This window comes from Eulemur rufifrons, chromosome 9, assembly GCF_041146395.1.
Source record: "Eulemur rufifrons isolate Redbay chromosome 9, OSU_ERuf_1, whole genome shotgun sequence".
NCBI classification, from domain to species: domain Eukaryota; kingdom Metazoa; phylum Chordata; class Mammalia; order Primates; family Lemuridae; genus Eulemur; species Eulemur rufifrons.
In genome coordinates this window covers 56,206,002-56,220,282 of record NC_090991.1, presented here as the reverse complement: position 1 = coordinate 56,220,282, position 14,281 = coordinate 56,206,002, and the positions used below count along the sequence as shown (strand labels likewise).

The window sequence follows — 14,281 nt, the reverse complement described above, 5'->3', positions numbered from 1 at the left end:
CGGGAGCCTTCGGGGAGGCGGCGGGCGGGAGGCGGGGGGCGCGGCTGGGGCGGGGCCGGGGTCGGCAGGGGTGGGGTCAGGGTACAGAGGGTGCGGCGGGGCGGGGGGCGGGGCCAGTGCCGGCTGGGGCGGGCCGGGGACTGGCCAGGGGCGGGGGGCGTCGCGGCGGGGGCGGGGCAGGAGCGGGGGGCGGGGTGTCTGCCGCTACTTGAGAAGCCGCCTCATGGTGCCCAGGGCCGGGCTGCGGTACTCCCGGCCGAAGTGGTTCCAGTGGTTCAGGTAGTTGAACAGGTGGTAGAGCAGCAACCGCCTGTCGAAGCCCGGGGCCTTGGGGATCTTCTGGTGGTAGGCATCGAAGAAGGATCTGGGGAACCCCCCAAACATCAAGGCGATCGCCAGTTCGAACTCGGAGTGGCCGTAGAAGGAAGCCGGGTCGTACACGATGGGCCCCGCGTCATCCTCAGCCACATTTCCCGACCACAGATCCCCGTGCAGCAGCGCAGGGACGATCTCCAGGCCACAGAACAGATCTGGGATCTTCCCCTGGGAAAGCAGTGGCGGCGCTCAGGTGCCATCGCTCAAGGAGCTGCAGCCCGCGACCCCGCGACCCCGCGACCCCACACTTGGAAACGGGCAGAGGCCACTTTCAGCCCAGCCCGCAATGAGGGCCACCCTGTGCCTAACTCACTACTTACTGCTGATTTAGGTCCAGAGCTTTCCAATACTAATGATTTCCATGCAGAAGACACCCTTAGAGGTTACCGTGTTGGTGTTCTGTGCAATATGAAGTCTTACGCCCATTAGGAAACTCTCCACCCGTCTATCTCACTGCAAGTATATATCACCACCTGTCTCGTATCCTGCTGGTTACTTCATTAGTTAAATAAAAAATTTTTGATGCATGCTCACTCTGGATTAATACGTGAATTCTGTTTTTAACATTTTGAAAGTTATGTTTTGAAACCAGTCACTCTGGGGCATCTGGTACCCACATCTTCACTAAGGGGTGAGACGTTTGTGCTTTGGCAGAGGAGGAGGAGCAGCGTAAGAGTGGACAGTATTACCAATAATGAGAAGAGTAACAGCAAATGCCACCATTGACAAGCCAGGCACCCCGGTCTCCCATGAGGAAAGTTTGAGGTTAAACACCTGACGTCCCAGCGGGCAAGGGCCATGCTCAGGAGCCAGTATGTCTTCAGCTTCCCTGTCAGGCCAGTCTCGGGCACTACAGTGTCCACCACCTGCCCAGCTCTGCTCCAGGGCCCAGTTCCACCAGAGGACCCCACACGAATGTTGTGGGATCCTGAGATGACAGCCTCTTTCCCAGAGAAGGTGCTGCTGTGCCCACCTGCAGCCTGGACCACAGCTCTCGTGCCTCCCGGTCAGCATAGTCCTTCTCAATGAGGTCCAGCTGTGCTTGGAGCCGGTGACGGGTGAAAAAGGTCGGCCAGTCTTCCTGCCACTCATTCACCTGGGCAACAAGGAGCCAAGGACGGTTACACACAGAATCTGCCTAAGCCCTGCAGGGGTGGGGAACTTGCGGCCTTGGGGCCACATGTGGCCTTCTGGATCCTTGAGTGCAGCCTTTTGACCAAATCCAAATTTTACAGAACAGATCCTGTAATGCTTGGATTTGGTCAAGGGGCCACACGTGGCCTCGAGGCTGCAGGTTCTCCCCTTGCTAGAGCAACCCCTGAAAGAACATAGCAAGTATTATAGCTAGTGAGCCAACAAAGGAGATAGGACAGCATCACAAATACTCAGTAAACCCACAAGAAGGCAGGTACAGAGGAAAAAGAGAACAAAGAGCAGATGGAACAAACAGAAAACAAATCATAGATGACAGACTCAAACCTAACAATATCAATAAGCACACTAAAGGCAAATGGTCAAAAATAAATAAAGGACAGAGATTGACAGGCTGAAAAAACAAAACAAGACCAGCTATAAGTCACGTGCAAAAAGGCACTTCAAATATAAGAACAGAATTAGGCTGAAAGGATAGAAAAGATACACCACGTTAATACTAGTCAACAGACAGCTAGAGTGGCTACGTTAATATCAGACAAAGCAGATTTCAGAGCAAATATCACTAAGTATAAAGTAAGGCATTTCACAACAAAAAAGGGTCACTTGATGAAGAGAACATAATAATCCTAAATATTTACACCTCTGATAACAGACCATCAAAATACATGAAAACAAACTAATTGAACTTCAGGAGAAATGGGTAATTCCGAAGCCTGCTATGGACTAAAATGTGCCACCTCCCCCCTCCCCACAATTCATATGTTGAAGCCCTAACCCCCAACATGACTCTATTTGCAGAGAGGGCTTTTAGAAGGTAATTAGAGTTAAATAAAATCATACGGGTGAATTCTTAATCTGATAGGATTAGTGACCTTATCAGAAGAAGGATAGAGAAGGATTTATTTCTCTCTCCACACACACACAAAGACCGACCAGTCAAGGACACAGCAACAAGGTGGCAGACCACCTTGCAGGACAGGAAGTGCCCCCACCAGAAATCAAATGGGCCAGCACCTTGGTCTGGGACTCACAGCCTCCAGAACTGTGAGAAATAAATTTCTCTTGTTTAAGCCACCCAGTTTATGGTATTTTGTATGGTAGCCCTAGCAAACTAAGACGTAGCCCAAGATTTCAACCCCTCTCTCAATAGTTGATAGAACAAGTAGGCAGAGAGCAGTAAGTTTACAGACAATTTCAACAACACTATCATCTAACTGGAACAGATGGACATTTATAGAACATAGAACCCTCCACCCAACAACACCCTTATGTATATTCTTTCCAAGTGCACCTGGAGCATCTACCAAGATAGAGCACAGCCTGCGCCATAAAACCAATCTCAATAAATTGAAATGGATTTAAGTCACACAAAGTATTATATATTCTCTGACCACAATGGAATTCAATTATAAACAAATAGAAAGATCTCTGGGAAATCCCCAAATATTTGAAAACTAAATACCACTTCTAAAATTTACGCAAGGAAGACATCTAAAGGGAAATTAGAAAGTATTTTGAATTAAATGAAAATAAAAACAAAACTTATAATTTTGGGGATGTGGCCAGGCATGGTGGCTCACGCCTGTAATCCCAGCACTCAGGGAGGCTGAGGCAGGAGGATCACTTGAGGCCAGCAGTTTGAGACCAGCCTGAGCATGAGTGAGACCCAGTCTCTACAAAAAATAAAAAAGGCTAGGCTGCAGGATACAAGATCAACATACAAACGTCAATTTGAAAAAACTGTATTTCTATATATTTGCCACAAAAAACTTGAAATTTTAAATTTTATTTAAAAATCACTTCAATAGCATAAAAACATATAAAATAGGAATAAATCTGACAAAAGACATGAAAAGACCTATCCACAGAAAACTTCAAAACATTGATGAGAGACATTAAAGTAGACCTCAATAAATGGAGATCAAGTCTGAATATTAGTAAGATGTCGATTCTCCCCAACTTGATGTATAAATTCAGTGAAATCCCAATAAAACCCCAGCATGCATTTTTTGGTGGAAATTAACATGCTGATTCTAAAATTCATGCAAAAATGGAAAGGCCCTAGAATAGCTGAAACAACTTTGAAAAAGAACAAATTTTGAGGACTCACCTATCCCCATTACAAGACAGTGTGATATTGGCACCAAGATAAACAAATGAATCAATAGGACAGAACGCAGGCCCAGGAGCAGACCTGTATGTTCATAGAGAATGGCTTTTTGCCAAAGGCAGTCCAGTGCAAAGAGCAGTCTTTTCAACAAAGATTGCTGAAGAAATTAGCTGTCCACACGTAAAAACCAAACTTCGATCTATACCTTATAACACATACAAAAATTAACTTAAAATGGATTATAGACAAAAATGTAAAACCCCAAACCCTAATACTTCTCGAAGTAAACGTAGAAGAAAATCTGTGTGCCCTTAGCTTAGGGAAAGATTTCTTAGATATAATACCAAAACACGATTCATAAAAGAAAAGTTAATAAATTATATTTCATAAAATTTTAAAACTTCTGCTCTTTGAAAGACACTTGTAAGAGAAGAATAAAATAACAAACTAGGAGAAATTATTTGCAAATCACATCTCTGATAAAGGATTTATATCCAAAATATATAAAGAACTGTCAAAACTCAATAATAAGAAAAAAAACGAGTCACAAACTGGACAAAACATTTGAACAGATATTCACCAAAGAAGATACACAGTTGGGAAATATGCACAACTAGATGCTCCACGGTCAGCAGTCACCATGGAAACGCAAACCAGAACCTCAGTGAGATGCCACTTCATACACACTAGGATGGCTGTAATTTCAAAAAACAGAAAGTATCAAGTGTTGCCATGGATGTGGAGGAACTGGAACTCTCATGCATTGTTGGCAGGAATGTAAAATGGTGCAATCACTTTGGAAAAGAGTATGGCAGTTTCTTAAAAAGTTAACTATGGGGCCGGATGCAGTGGCTCACACCTGTAATCCTAGCACTCTCAGAGGCCAAGGAGGGAGGATTGCTTGAGGCCAGGAGTTCAAGACCAGCCTGAACAACATAGCAAGACCCCAATCTCCACAAAAAATAAATAGAAAAATTAGCCGGGCATGGTGGCATGTGCCTGTAGTCCCAGGTACTTGGGAGGCTGAGGCAGAAGCATCACTTGAGCCCAGGAGTTTGAGGCTGCAGTGAGCTGTGATGACACCACTGCACTCCAGCCCGGGTGACAGAGGGAGACCTTGTCTCTAAAAACAAACAAACAAAAAGTTAAATATGAACCTACCACATGACACAGTCATTCCCCTCCTAGGTAGTTATCCAAGATAAACGGAAGCCTTTGTCCCCACAAAGGCTTGTACACAAAGGTCATGGCAGCTTTCTTTGCAAAAGCAAAAACTGAAACAGCCCAAATGTCCATCAAGAGGCGAACAGATGAACAGACTGTGGTTTATCCACACGATCGAATGAACTTTCGACACATGCAACACGGAGGAGTATCATGGGTAAATAGCGAAGGATTTTGGGTGAGGATGAATCTCAGAATGACTATGCTGAGTGAAAGACGCCAGACAAAAGAGTACGTACTGTATGATTCATTTGTATTAAATTCCACAAAACGCAAACTAATCCACAGCGACAGAGAGCAAATCAGTGGTTGCCCAGAGCAAGGAAGGGCAGGAGGAAGAGGTCACCGATGGGCACGAGGAACCCTCGGGGGGTGACCGACATACTTGTTATCTTGCTTGTGGTAAGTGGTTCGTGGGTATAACACACATCAAAACTTAGTAAACTGAACGCTTTACGTGGGTGCAGTTAATGTCAACTGTATCTCAATAGAGAAAAACACGAAGCTTATTTTGTGAGACTCCTTTAGAGGGATGTTCTGAAGCGCATGCACCCCCGCGATGAGCAGTGACTTCCCTAGATGGTCCTCACCACCGAGACTCTCCCTGTGCTGGGCGCTTGGCCCCTGGGGGCACCCCCCTGGTGCTGGGTGCACCTCGAGAGCTGGACGGAAAGGCCCCTCCCATGGCGACTGCCACAGCCTGTCACTTCCACTGCCTGGGCTCCTGGTGTCAGAGCTCCGCCCTCCTTCTAGAAGACGAGTAGGTCATAAATGATGCAGACGGAGTGTTGGGAACAGGGACCAGCATTGGCAAACCTAGTCCCCGCGCCGGGACATAGGGGCTGTGGTCCCCAAACCTTCCCCTGAGCTACCACGGGTGGTGCCACCTGGGGGTACAGCTGGTTCCAATGGCTGGGCCTCACGCAACAGAGGGCAGGGTGGGGCAATGGTTAGGGCCCACACTCTGGAGCCAGACTGAGGGTCCAATCCTGGCCCTTCACCTCCCAGATGCGTGGTCTCCGGTATTACTCGGCCTCTCTCTGCAGCAGTGTGCCCATCCATGAAATGGATCGATGACGTCACAGCCTCATTACCCACATGGCAACTGGGGGAGTTGAGTTGAATCAAGCACTTAGAGCAGTGCCCGGTTCTCAGCAGTGCATGAAACACGTCAGTTGCCAGGGCCAGCCGGGCTGGCGGTCCCGACGGGGCTCAGCGCACCACGTGTCTGAGAAGCCCCCCGTTTGGCACTGCCCACCACTGGCTACAGCACCCGCCCCCCGAGGACCCACTCAACCCTCCCAAGAAGTAGGAAGCCTCTGGAATTTGGGGCTGGTCCAAGGCGCTACACATAGGACAAACTTGTCATAGCTCAAAGGAGGTGGCCCAAGTGTCCTCCCAGGTCCTTCTCCACTTCCTGGCTGGGCTGCAGTCAATCTAAGTTGGTTCCTCGATCCTGGGGTCTGAAGGGGCACTCGGGGGCCGTCTGCATCCCTAAGAGACAGCCCCACTCCCATCCACACCACACAGTGGGGTTCTGCATAAGATGTCATGCGTCAGTTCTTGAATATTTGAAAAACACTCTGCTGGGTCAACCAAGCCTTTGTAGACCCCAGCACCACCTGCAGCCCTGAACTCAGCATCCAAAGCAGGACCACAAGCCACCTGGGAGGAAGATTGTGCTGGTCACTAGCTCCAGACAGGTGTGTAACCCCAGGGGAGCTGGCTTTGGCTGAGATCTGGGGGGTCTTGACAACTCTGATAAACACCACAGGCAGTTCCAGGGACCCCAAACATGAGCCCCAAATCTGCCTTGGGCTTCACAAGGATCTTGCCCCAAGTGACCTCCAACTGGGAGAATCACTCTTCATCACACCAGTGAGAGCCTGGTCATTGTTGTAAACTAAAAATAAAATCCTAAGCCCCTACCCTGATCTGACCCCCTCTTGGCCAGGGGACCCCAGAAAAACCTTAAAACTGAGTTTCCACCCATGAAGAAAAGGGAGGTCGGACATACCTCCTTACACTCTTCCCTTTTGGAGTTGAGATACAACTGACCAGGACTGACGTTAAAACAGAGATCACAAGACCGACAGAACAGACTCTATGGCATAAGATGCTAAATTACAAACAGGACCTAAGGCCACGCAAGGCAAAAGTGAGGTCAGGTCTTATAAACTATAAAATCTCATTAAGCAGGGTATTTTTAAATTAACCCCGTATAAGTGGCTTACTTTTCCCACCTGCTCTGGTCTAGCATCACATGATGGCGGACCCCCTATTTTAACTTGAGCGTTCCTTTCTACTGACTCCAAGTCTTTACACAAAGCTTTATTTCTTCAACCAATTACAAATCAAAGAAGCTCTGAACCCACCTATAACCTATGACCCCCTGCGAAATGTCCCGCCTTTTCGGGCCAAACCAGTGTCCACCTTCCACATATTGATGTGTGATTTTACCTGCAATTCCTGTCTCCATAAACCCATAAAACCAAACTGTAACCCGACCACCGCAGGGGCACGTTCTCAGGAACTCCAGAGATTGTGCAGCTCCAGGCCATGGTCACTCATATTTGGCTCAGAATAAACCTCTTTATTTTACAGAGTTTGCTTTTTTTTGTCAACATTGTCCAACTAGTGACCCAACTAGTCAGGGCAAGCTTCAAGGAGGACACAGATTTTAAAGTATTTCCCCCACAGGATCAATGACTTTAAACTGGACTGACTCTTATATAACAGGCTGGTATCCCCAACAAGGCCAGAACGTGGTCCAATAATGGCTTCTTCCAGGTAGACATAGGGCGGTGGGGCCATCCAGGGAGACAGCCTTTCTCTGGAACTTCCCATGTTTCAAAGATGATGATTCAATAGGCACCAGTATTGTTCATCCATAGAAAGGAATATCACATTTTAAAAGTAGACACAATGGAATATTACTCGATCACAAGGAATGAAGTACGACACATACTACAACATGGATGAACCTTGAAAGTATTACGCCAAGCGAAAGGAGTGGACACAAAAGGCCACATACTGCACGACTCCATGTATGTGAAACATCCAGAGTAGACGTGTCCATAAGACACAGACGCAGCCTGGTGCTTGCCAGGGGCTGGGGGGAGGGAGAATGGGAAGTGACTGCTAACAGGTGCTGCTCTGGGGTGATGAGAATGTTCTGGAATTACTGGTGACTGATGGATGCACAACATTGTGAATACACTGAAACCACTGAATTATATACTTTAAAATGGTGCGGTTTATGGTATGTGAATTATATCTCATCAGTATCTCAATAGCAATAATGATTTTTTTTAAGGCCCAGGAGAGGAGCTGAGTGACCAGGACCTAATCCCTGACCTTGCCCGCTGTGTTGCCCCACTCCCACTCTCTTTGGTCCCTCACCATCCCCAGGCACACAGCCTCCCAACATGTGACCTTTGCACCCCTATTTGGAACACTGTTCTGCCTGCCCCACCCCTTCCTACTCCCTCCGAGCTCAGCTTCATGAACCCCTACATCTGCTCTCCCCAGCCCAGGTTGGAGTCTTCTTTCAGAAACCAGGTGGTCAATCCTGCTGGTGCCTGGGGGACTGGCACTCTGTCACATACAAGGGGTTGGTGACCAGCACTGGGGCATTGGGGAATGGCCATTAGCTAAGCAGGGACATCCTCACCCAGGCACTCACCTGTGGGATGAAGCCGCAGCACGTCACCGTGTGGAAGCCGAACTTGGACACATACTGGGGCTCAGCGCCCTCAGCCCTCCAGCCTGTCAACAGAGATCCTTGGCCTGAAAGAGCTGCTTGTCTTCCTCTCAAATGTCAGACCTCAGCACAGCACCAGTACAGGCCTGGGCTGCACATGCTAGAATACGGTGGTCTGAGGATATACTGCACACAGTAGCGATTAGTCAGCATATGGATCTTCAAGGACTCTCCTACCTCAAGCACACTGGACAGCAGGGCTGGGTATAAAAGGGGTCATGAGCCAATTCTACTAGCTTATCAGCTCCACCAAAATTCTTATTTAATAATTTCATTCTCATAATGCAGTGTAAAGGGAGATGGTTTACAATTCAACCTATTATTGAAATGCCACCAAGAAGCACCATAAGCACCAATCTAGGGTAGACAATGCAGCTGGGTCAAGGATACACAAAAGCAATCTCAACATACCCACTGTGTTCTCCTTCTCCTTCAACTTCTCCCTGAGCTTCTGGTTATAAAGGTGCAAATCTGCCATCTGGTCTCCAAGTTTGGATGCCTGACTAAGGAAAGAAGAAATGCAGCCAATTAAAATAACAAATAAGAAATAATCAGGCCGGGCACAGTGGCTCACGCCTGTAATCCTAGCACTTGGGAGGCCAAGGCGAGCGGATCCTTTGAGCTCAGGAGTTCGAGACCAGCCTGAGTGAGAGCGAGACCCCATCTCTACTAAAAAAAGAAAGAAATTATACGGACAACTAAAAATATATAGAAAAAATTAGCCAGGCATGGTGGCACATGCCTGTAGTCCCAGCTACTCGGGAGGCTGAGGCAGGAGGATTGCTTGCGCCCAGGAGTTTGAGGTTGCTGTGAGCTAGGAGGACGCCATGGCACTCACTCTAGCCTGGGCAACAGAGACTCTGTATCAAAAAAAAAAAAAAAAAGGAAATAATAACATCACCCAGTATGTTCCATTTTGAAAAATGTTTTAAATACCTTAAAAACTATTTTCCATTCTTTGAAAAGTAAAAAGTAAATACGAGGCAATGACTCTTTCCAAGAAACAAAATTGTGTAAAATCACCAAGAGGGATTAGGCAGGTGAGCTTCAGCAGAAGTCTTAGGTACTGGGAATTTAGAGGCCATGCTCAAAAAGTAATATTAGGTGAAAATTCAGCTCCAGTTTTTATAAAAACTAATGTAAATCACATACACAAAAAAGACCAAGATGATAAATCATATCCCAAAATGTCAACAGTGGCCATTTTTGCTAGCGGGTGGCTTTATGTCTTTACGTGAATTTGTATTTTCCACATTTTATACAATGACTATGTAGGACAAATAATTAGAAAACATGTAAGCACTTTAGATAATTAATATATCAGCCTCTTTCTGCCCAAACAGAGCTGGCATTAACGCACTATGAAGCACAATGGAAGTGATAAGTTCAAATACACTTACCTTATGCAGCCTCACTACAGCCAAACTAACCTAGAAAACCAGTCCTATACCAGAAAGCAGTAATTTTTTGTCTCCATTAAAAATGGCAGGGTGGGGCCGGGCGCGGTGGCTCACGCCTGTAATCCTAGCACTCTGGGAGGCCGAGGTGGGCGGATCGTTTGAGCTCAGGAGTTCGAGACCAGCCTGAGCAAGAGCGAGACCCCATCTCTACTAAAAAAATAGAAAGAAATTATATGAACAGCTAAAAATATATATAGAAAAAATTAGCCGGGCATGGTGGCGCATGCCTGTAGTCCCAGCTACTCGGAAGGCTGAGACAGGAGGATCGCTTGAGCTCAGGAGTTTCAGGTTGCTGTGAGCTAGGCTGACGCCACAGCACTCACTCTAGCCTGGGCAACAGTGTGAGACTCTGTCTCAAAAAAAAAAAATTTAAATTAAAAAAAAAAAAAAATGGCAGGTGGGATTCTTGGCCCTGCCTCTGGTAGCTGGGAAGAGTAATGTGGGCAGCTCAGCAAGAGGCTGCTCCCTTTCTGTCCCTATCCCTGTCTGTCTGTCTGTCTGTCCCTCTCTGTGTATGTGTGTGTCCGTGTGTCCATGTGTATGTATATATGTGTATGTGTTTGTCCCTATGTGTGTCCTTGTGTATGTGTATGTGTGTGCCCCTGTGTGTATCCCTCTGTATGTGTCCCTATGTGTGTGTATGTGTGTATTCCTATGTGTGTCCCTGTGTGTCCCTATGTGTGTGTCCCTATGTCTGTGTCCCTGTGTATATGTGTGCATGTCCCTGCGTGTGTGTCCCTGTATGTGTGTCCCTATGTGTGTGTCCCTGTGTGCATGAGTGCATGTCCCTGTGTATGTGTCCCAGTGTGTGTCCCTGTGTGTGTCCCCGTGTGTGCGTGTCCCCGTGTGGGCGTGTTGGTGTCTCCTAAGCACAGATTCACCTGCTCAAGCTCCTCATCTTCAAATGCTCCATCACGAAGGCGGCGCCACCCCCGGGCAAGTCGATCACCTTCAGGGGCCGCGGTGCCCGCACCACGCCGGTGCTCCGGAGCGCCTCGAGGCTGGCCAGCTCCCCCTCGAACATCTGCCGGGCCTGCGGCGGGACGCGGCCGTGAGCTCGCGGGAGCTCGAGCCGCGGAAAGGGGCTGGGGAGCAGCCGCGCCTCCAGGGTGGGTGCACAGGGCCTCGGACGGGGAGCGGCCAGGATGAGGCGGAGCCCGGGGCCGCTGTGCCCCAGGGAGGCCCTGTGAGCCCCCGCAGGGCCTGTAGAGCTGGAAAGGGGCCCGGCCCCCCGTCTCTAACACATTCTCACGCGCACCCCAATTCTAAATCCTGCGAACTCTCACCTGCACACGCGACACACTTGAATTAGAACATCGTTTATTAGAGCAGCGTGTAAGGCTACTGAGCAGGAGCCGCTCCGCCCCCCGGGAAGTGCGGGCAACCCAGGCTGCGCCCCGCACCCCTCCCCAGCCCGCGCCGGGATCCAGGTGGCGGCGGGGGGGGGCGGGGGCTCGACCGGGACAGGGACAGCGGGGAGGACACCTGGCTCCGGCGCGTGGCCCCAGGGCCCGGCTGCTGCGCGGGAGAGGCGGGCAGGTGCCGGGGCCGCGCGAAGCCTGAGCCAGAAACCGCTGCCCTGGTCGGAGTCTACCTTGTCCCACCTGCGAGGAGGACCCAGGACCTCCGCCTCACCCGCCCCCCATGCTTGATGGGCAGGGAAGTTAAAACAACCCAAAAGCCGTGCGCGAAGGCAGAAGGGAGGAAGCTAACGGTGCAGCGCAGACGAGGCCTTGGGCCCCCAGGGAAGGCTCGAGCGCGGCCGACCCTGCAGGCGACACCGCCCCTCCCCGCCCGGCCCGCACCGGCCCAGCCCGGGGACCCAGCGGAGCCCCCGCGGCCCGGGTCAGCACCTGCGTCCTGCGGTTGACCTTGACGAACACGGGGCCCGCGTCCGTGTCGTAGGCGCGGCCCTCGCTGATGCAGCCGCCGCCCGGGGTGGCGAAGGCCCGCAGGGTCGCGGTGCGCAGCTCTGTGCGCAGCAGCTGCTCCATGGGGACGCGGGGATGCGGGGACGCGCAGCGACTCGCAGCCGATGGTAGGGCCGCCCCGCGCTCCGCCCCTGCCGGGGCCTTTCGGCCCGCGTCCTCATCCCCCTCCCCGCACCCCCACCCCGCACTCCCCGCCCCGCGCTCCTCCCCCCACCCCGCCCCGGGCTCCTCCCCCTTCCCCGTCCCGCACTCCCCGCCCCGCGCTCCTCCCCGCCCCGGGCTGCGCCCCGCCCACCACGCTCCCCTGGGGGGGCCCCAGGCCAGCTTCCACCCAGCAGGACACTGGCCAGGCTCAGCGAGACCTGGGCTGTCCCTGGGACCGGGGCGCAGGCCACAGGCCGGCTGGGTTCCCATACTGTCCAGACAGGGCCGCGCCCTGGCCAGGCCCCAGGGGACCAGGTGCCCGCGCAGATAGCAGCTGCTGGGAGGCCCCTGATTAGAGACAAACTGGGAAGGGCACTTCAAGGCACACTTGCCCCTGTGCACACACGACACACGTGCCCACAGGTAATCCAAAGTGAGTCACCACCACCTACATCCCCTCCTCCTTAACCCATGACGCCCCTGCCCAGCTCTGTGACGGGTGTTTATTCCACCTCAGCGAGCTTCTTTTACAAAGTAAGGGCCTAGGAAGAGAGATTTGGAGCTAATAATACCATTTATTGGAGCTTTTACAATGCCAGGCCCACTGACGTCAGCTAGGCCTCACCACCATCCTGTGAGGGGCCTGTGCTACTCCCGCCTTGCAGATAAGGAAACTGAGGCACAGATTAACTTGCCCAAGGTGCCAGTGCTGGAAGGTGGCCCAGGGGATTTGGAAGTGTATCCTTCTCCCTCTGGGCCCCATGAGTCTCCAAAGGCAAACGACTGGCTACAGAGTCCCCAGAAGGTCCCAGGGCAGGGCGGGACCCTGCCATCCCAAGACGCCCAGGAGGCCACCCACGCCATGCTGCCTGTGAGGTTTCCTTCTGGGCCTCCCAGCTGCCAGGCCTGCAGCTCTTGTCCTCCATAAGGTACCCACTTTGGTTAGAGACACCTCTTCTAGGAGGTGGGCAGCCTCTGGGAAGACAGAGCCAAAAGCACTTTGGTCAGACCAACACCTGTGTGAGGTTTTAATCGAGCAAGCGGATTTTCTGGAGTACCAACTGTTGTCTTTGCCCACAGAGTCTCCGGGGTCCTGCTAAGACAGCAGCCAGATTCAGAGAGGCAAAGCCTCTGGCACTGGTGTCCCTGCGGCCTGCTGGCCTGCTCTCCCGGGCTGGGGTCGTCTGGCACCTGGGCTGGGCTGACTGGAGCCCGGGTTCTGCAGTCGCTGTCAGGCAGGACACGACCACGGCCTCTCAGGCCGGGCTCCCAGAGGGAGCGCCCAGGAGAGGGTTCCAGAACTGGCCTCAGAAGCCAAGCGCATCACTTCCACCTCCTCCCATTGGCTCTGCGTCTCCGAGGCCACAGTCGAGGGCAGGGCTCGCGCCCACCTCTGGTCAGGGAGCGGCGCCACTGCCCACAGCAGGAGGCGTGGGAGGTCGCGGTGGCCATGGCCAGCAGGGCTCTGCCCCTCCCTCGCCTGCCCTCTCAGCGGGAGCCACTGCGTCTAGAGAAAGGACTCATGACAGGGCAGTGAGCCCCCGTGCACCTGTAAGTGTCTTCATTCTTGGGTGACAGTCCGGCTGGCTGTGGAAGTCCCCGCTGGAGATCGGACCACAGGCTTTCAGAGACGCTCCAGCTTCGATGCTGAGAAGCTGGAGGCCATTTTGATTCATATTGTTTGTGTGAAACTCTTCTCGGGAGGTCTTCTCTGTGTCCCAGTGTTTGAAAATTCCCCAGGGAGGTGCTGGGTGAGTCTCCCGTCATCCTCTGGACAGGACTGGTGGGTCATTTTCAGATGGAAACCTGGGTCCTCCAATCCTGGAACACTGTCTTCGGTTCTTGATGATTTCCTTGCTGTTTTCTGCTCTGTCTTTTGGAATTCCAGCTCTTTGGTCTAGAGCTGGTTTTCTCTGTGCTCTTCTCGTAGCCCCTTGTAACTTTCTTCCTGCATCTCAAAGGCCATGCAGAGAACCACACGGGTGCTCAGGTCACCCAGAACAGGTGCAGGAAGAAACGAGGGTGCAGGCCCAGGACAAGAAGGCCTTTACTTTGGGAGCTAACAGGAGCCATTGAAGATTCAGGGGCAGGACAGTGAAGCGATCCTAAGTTTATTAAA

At 51.3% G+C, this 14,281-nt stretch overlaps 1 protein-coding gene across 1 annotated transcript; it reads right to left on the bottom strand.

Annotated features, from left to right (window-relative positions):
* Window positions 1–142: 142 nt before the first annotated feature.
* On the bottom strand, window positions 143–12,173 carry FN3K (fructosamine 3 kinase). The gene is made up of 6 exons (XM_069483065.1): window positions 11,941–12,173; window positions 10,969–11,120; window positions 9,039–9,130; window positions 8,550–8,632; window positions 1,349–1,471; window positions 143–543 (listed from the first exon to the last, which is right to left on the bottom strand). The coding sequence occupies exons 1-6, from the start codon at window positions 12,079–12,081 to the stop codon at window positions 205–207; spliced, it is 930 nt and encodes a 309-aa protein (XP_069339166.1). The 5' UTR covers window positions 12,082–12,173; the 3' UTR covers window positions 143–204.
* Window positions 12,174–14,281: the final 2,108 nt, after the last annotated feature.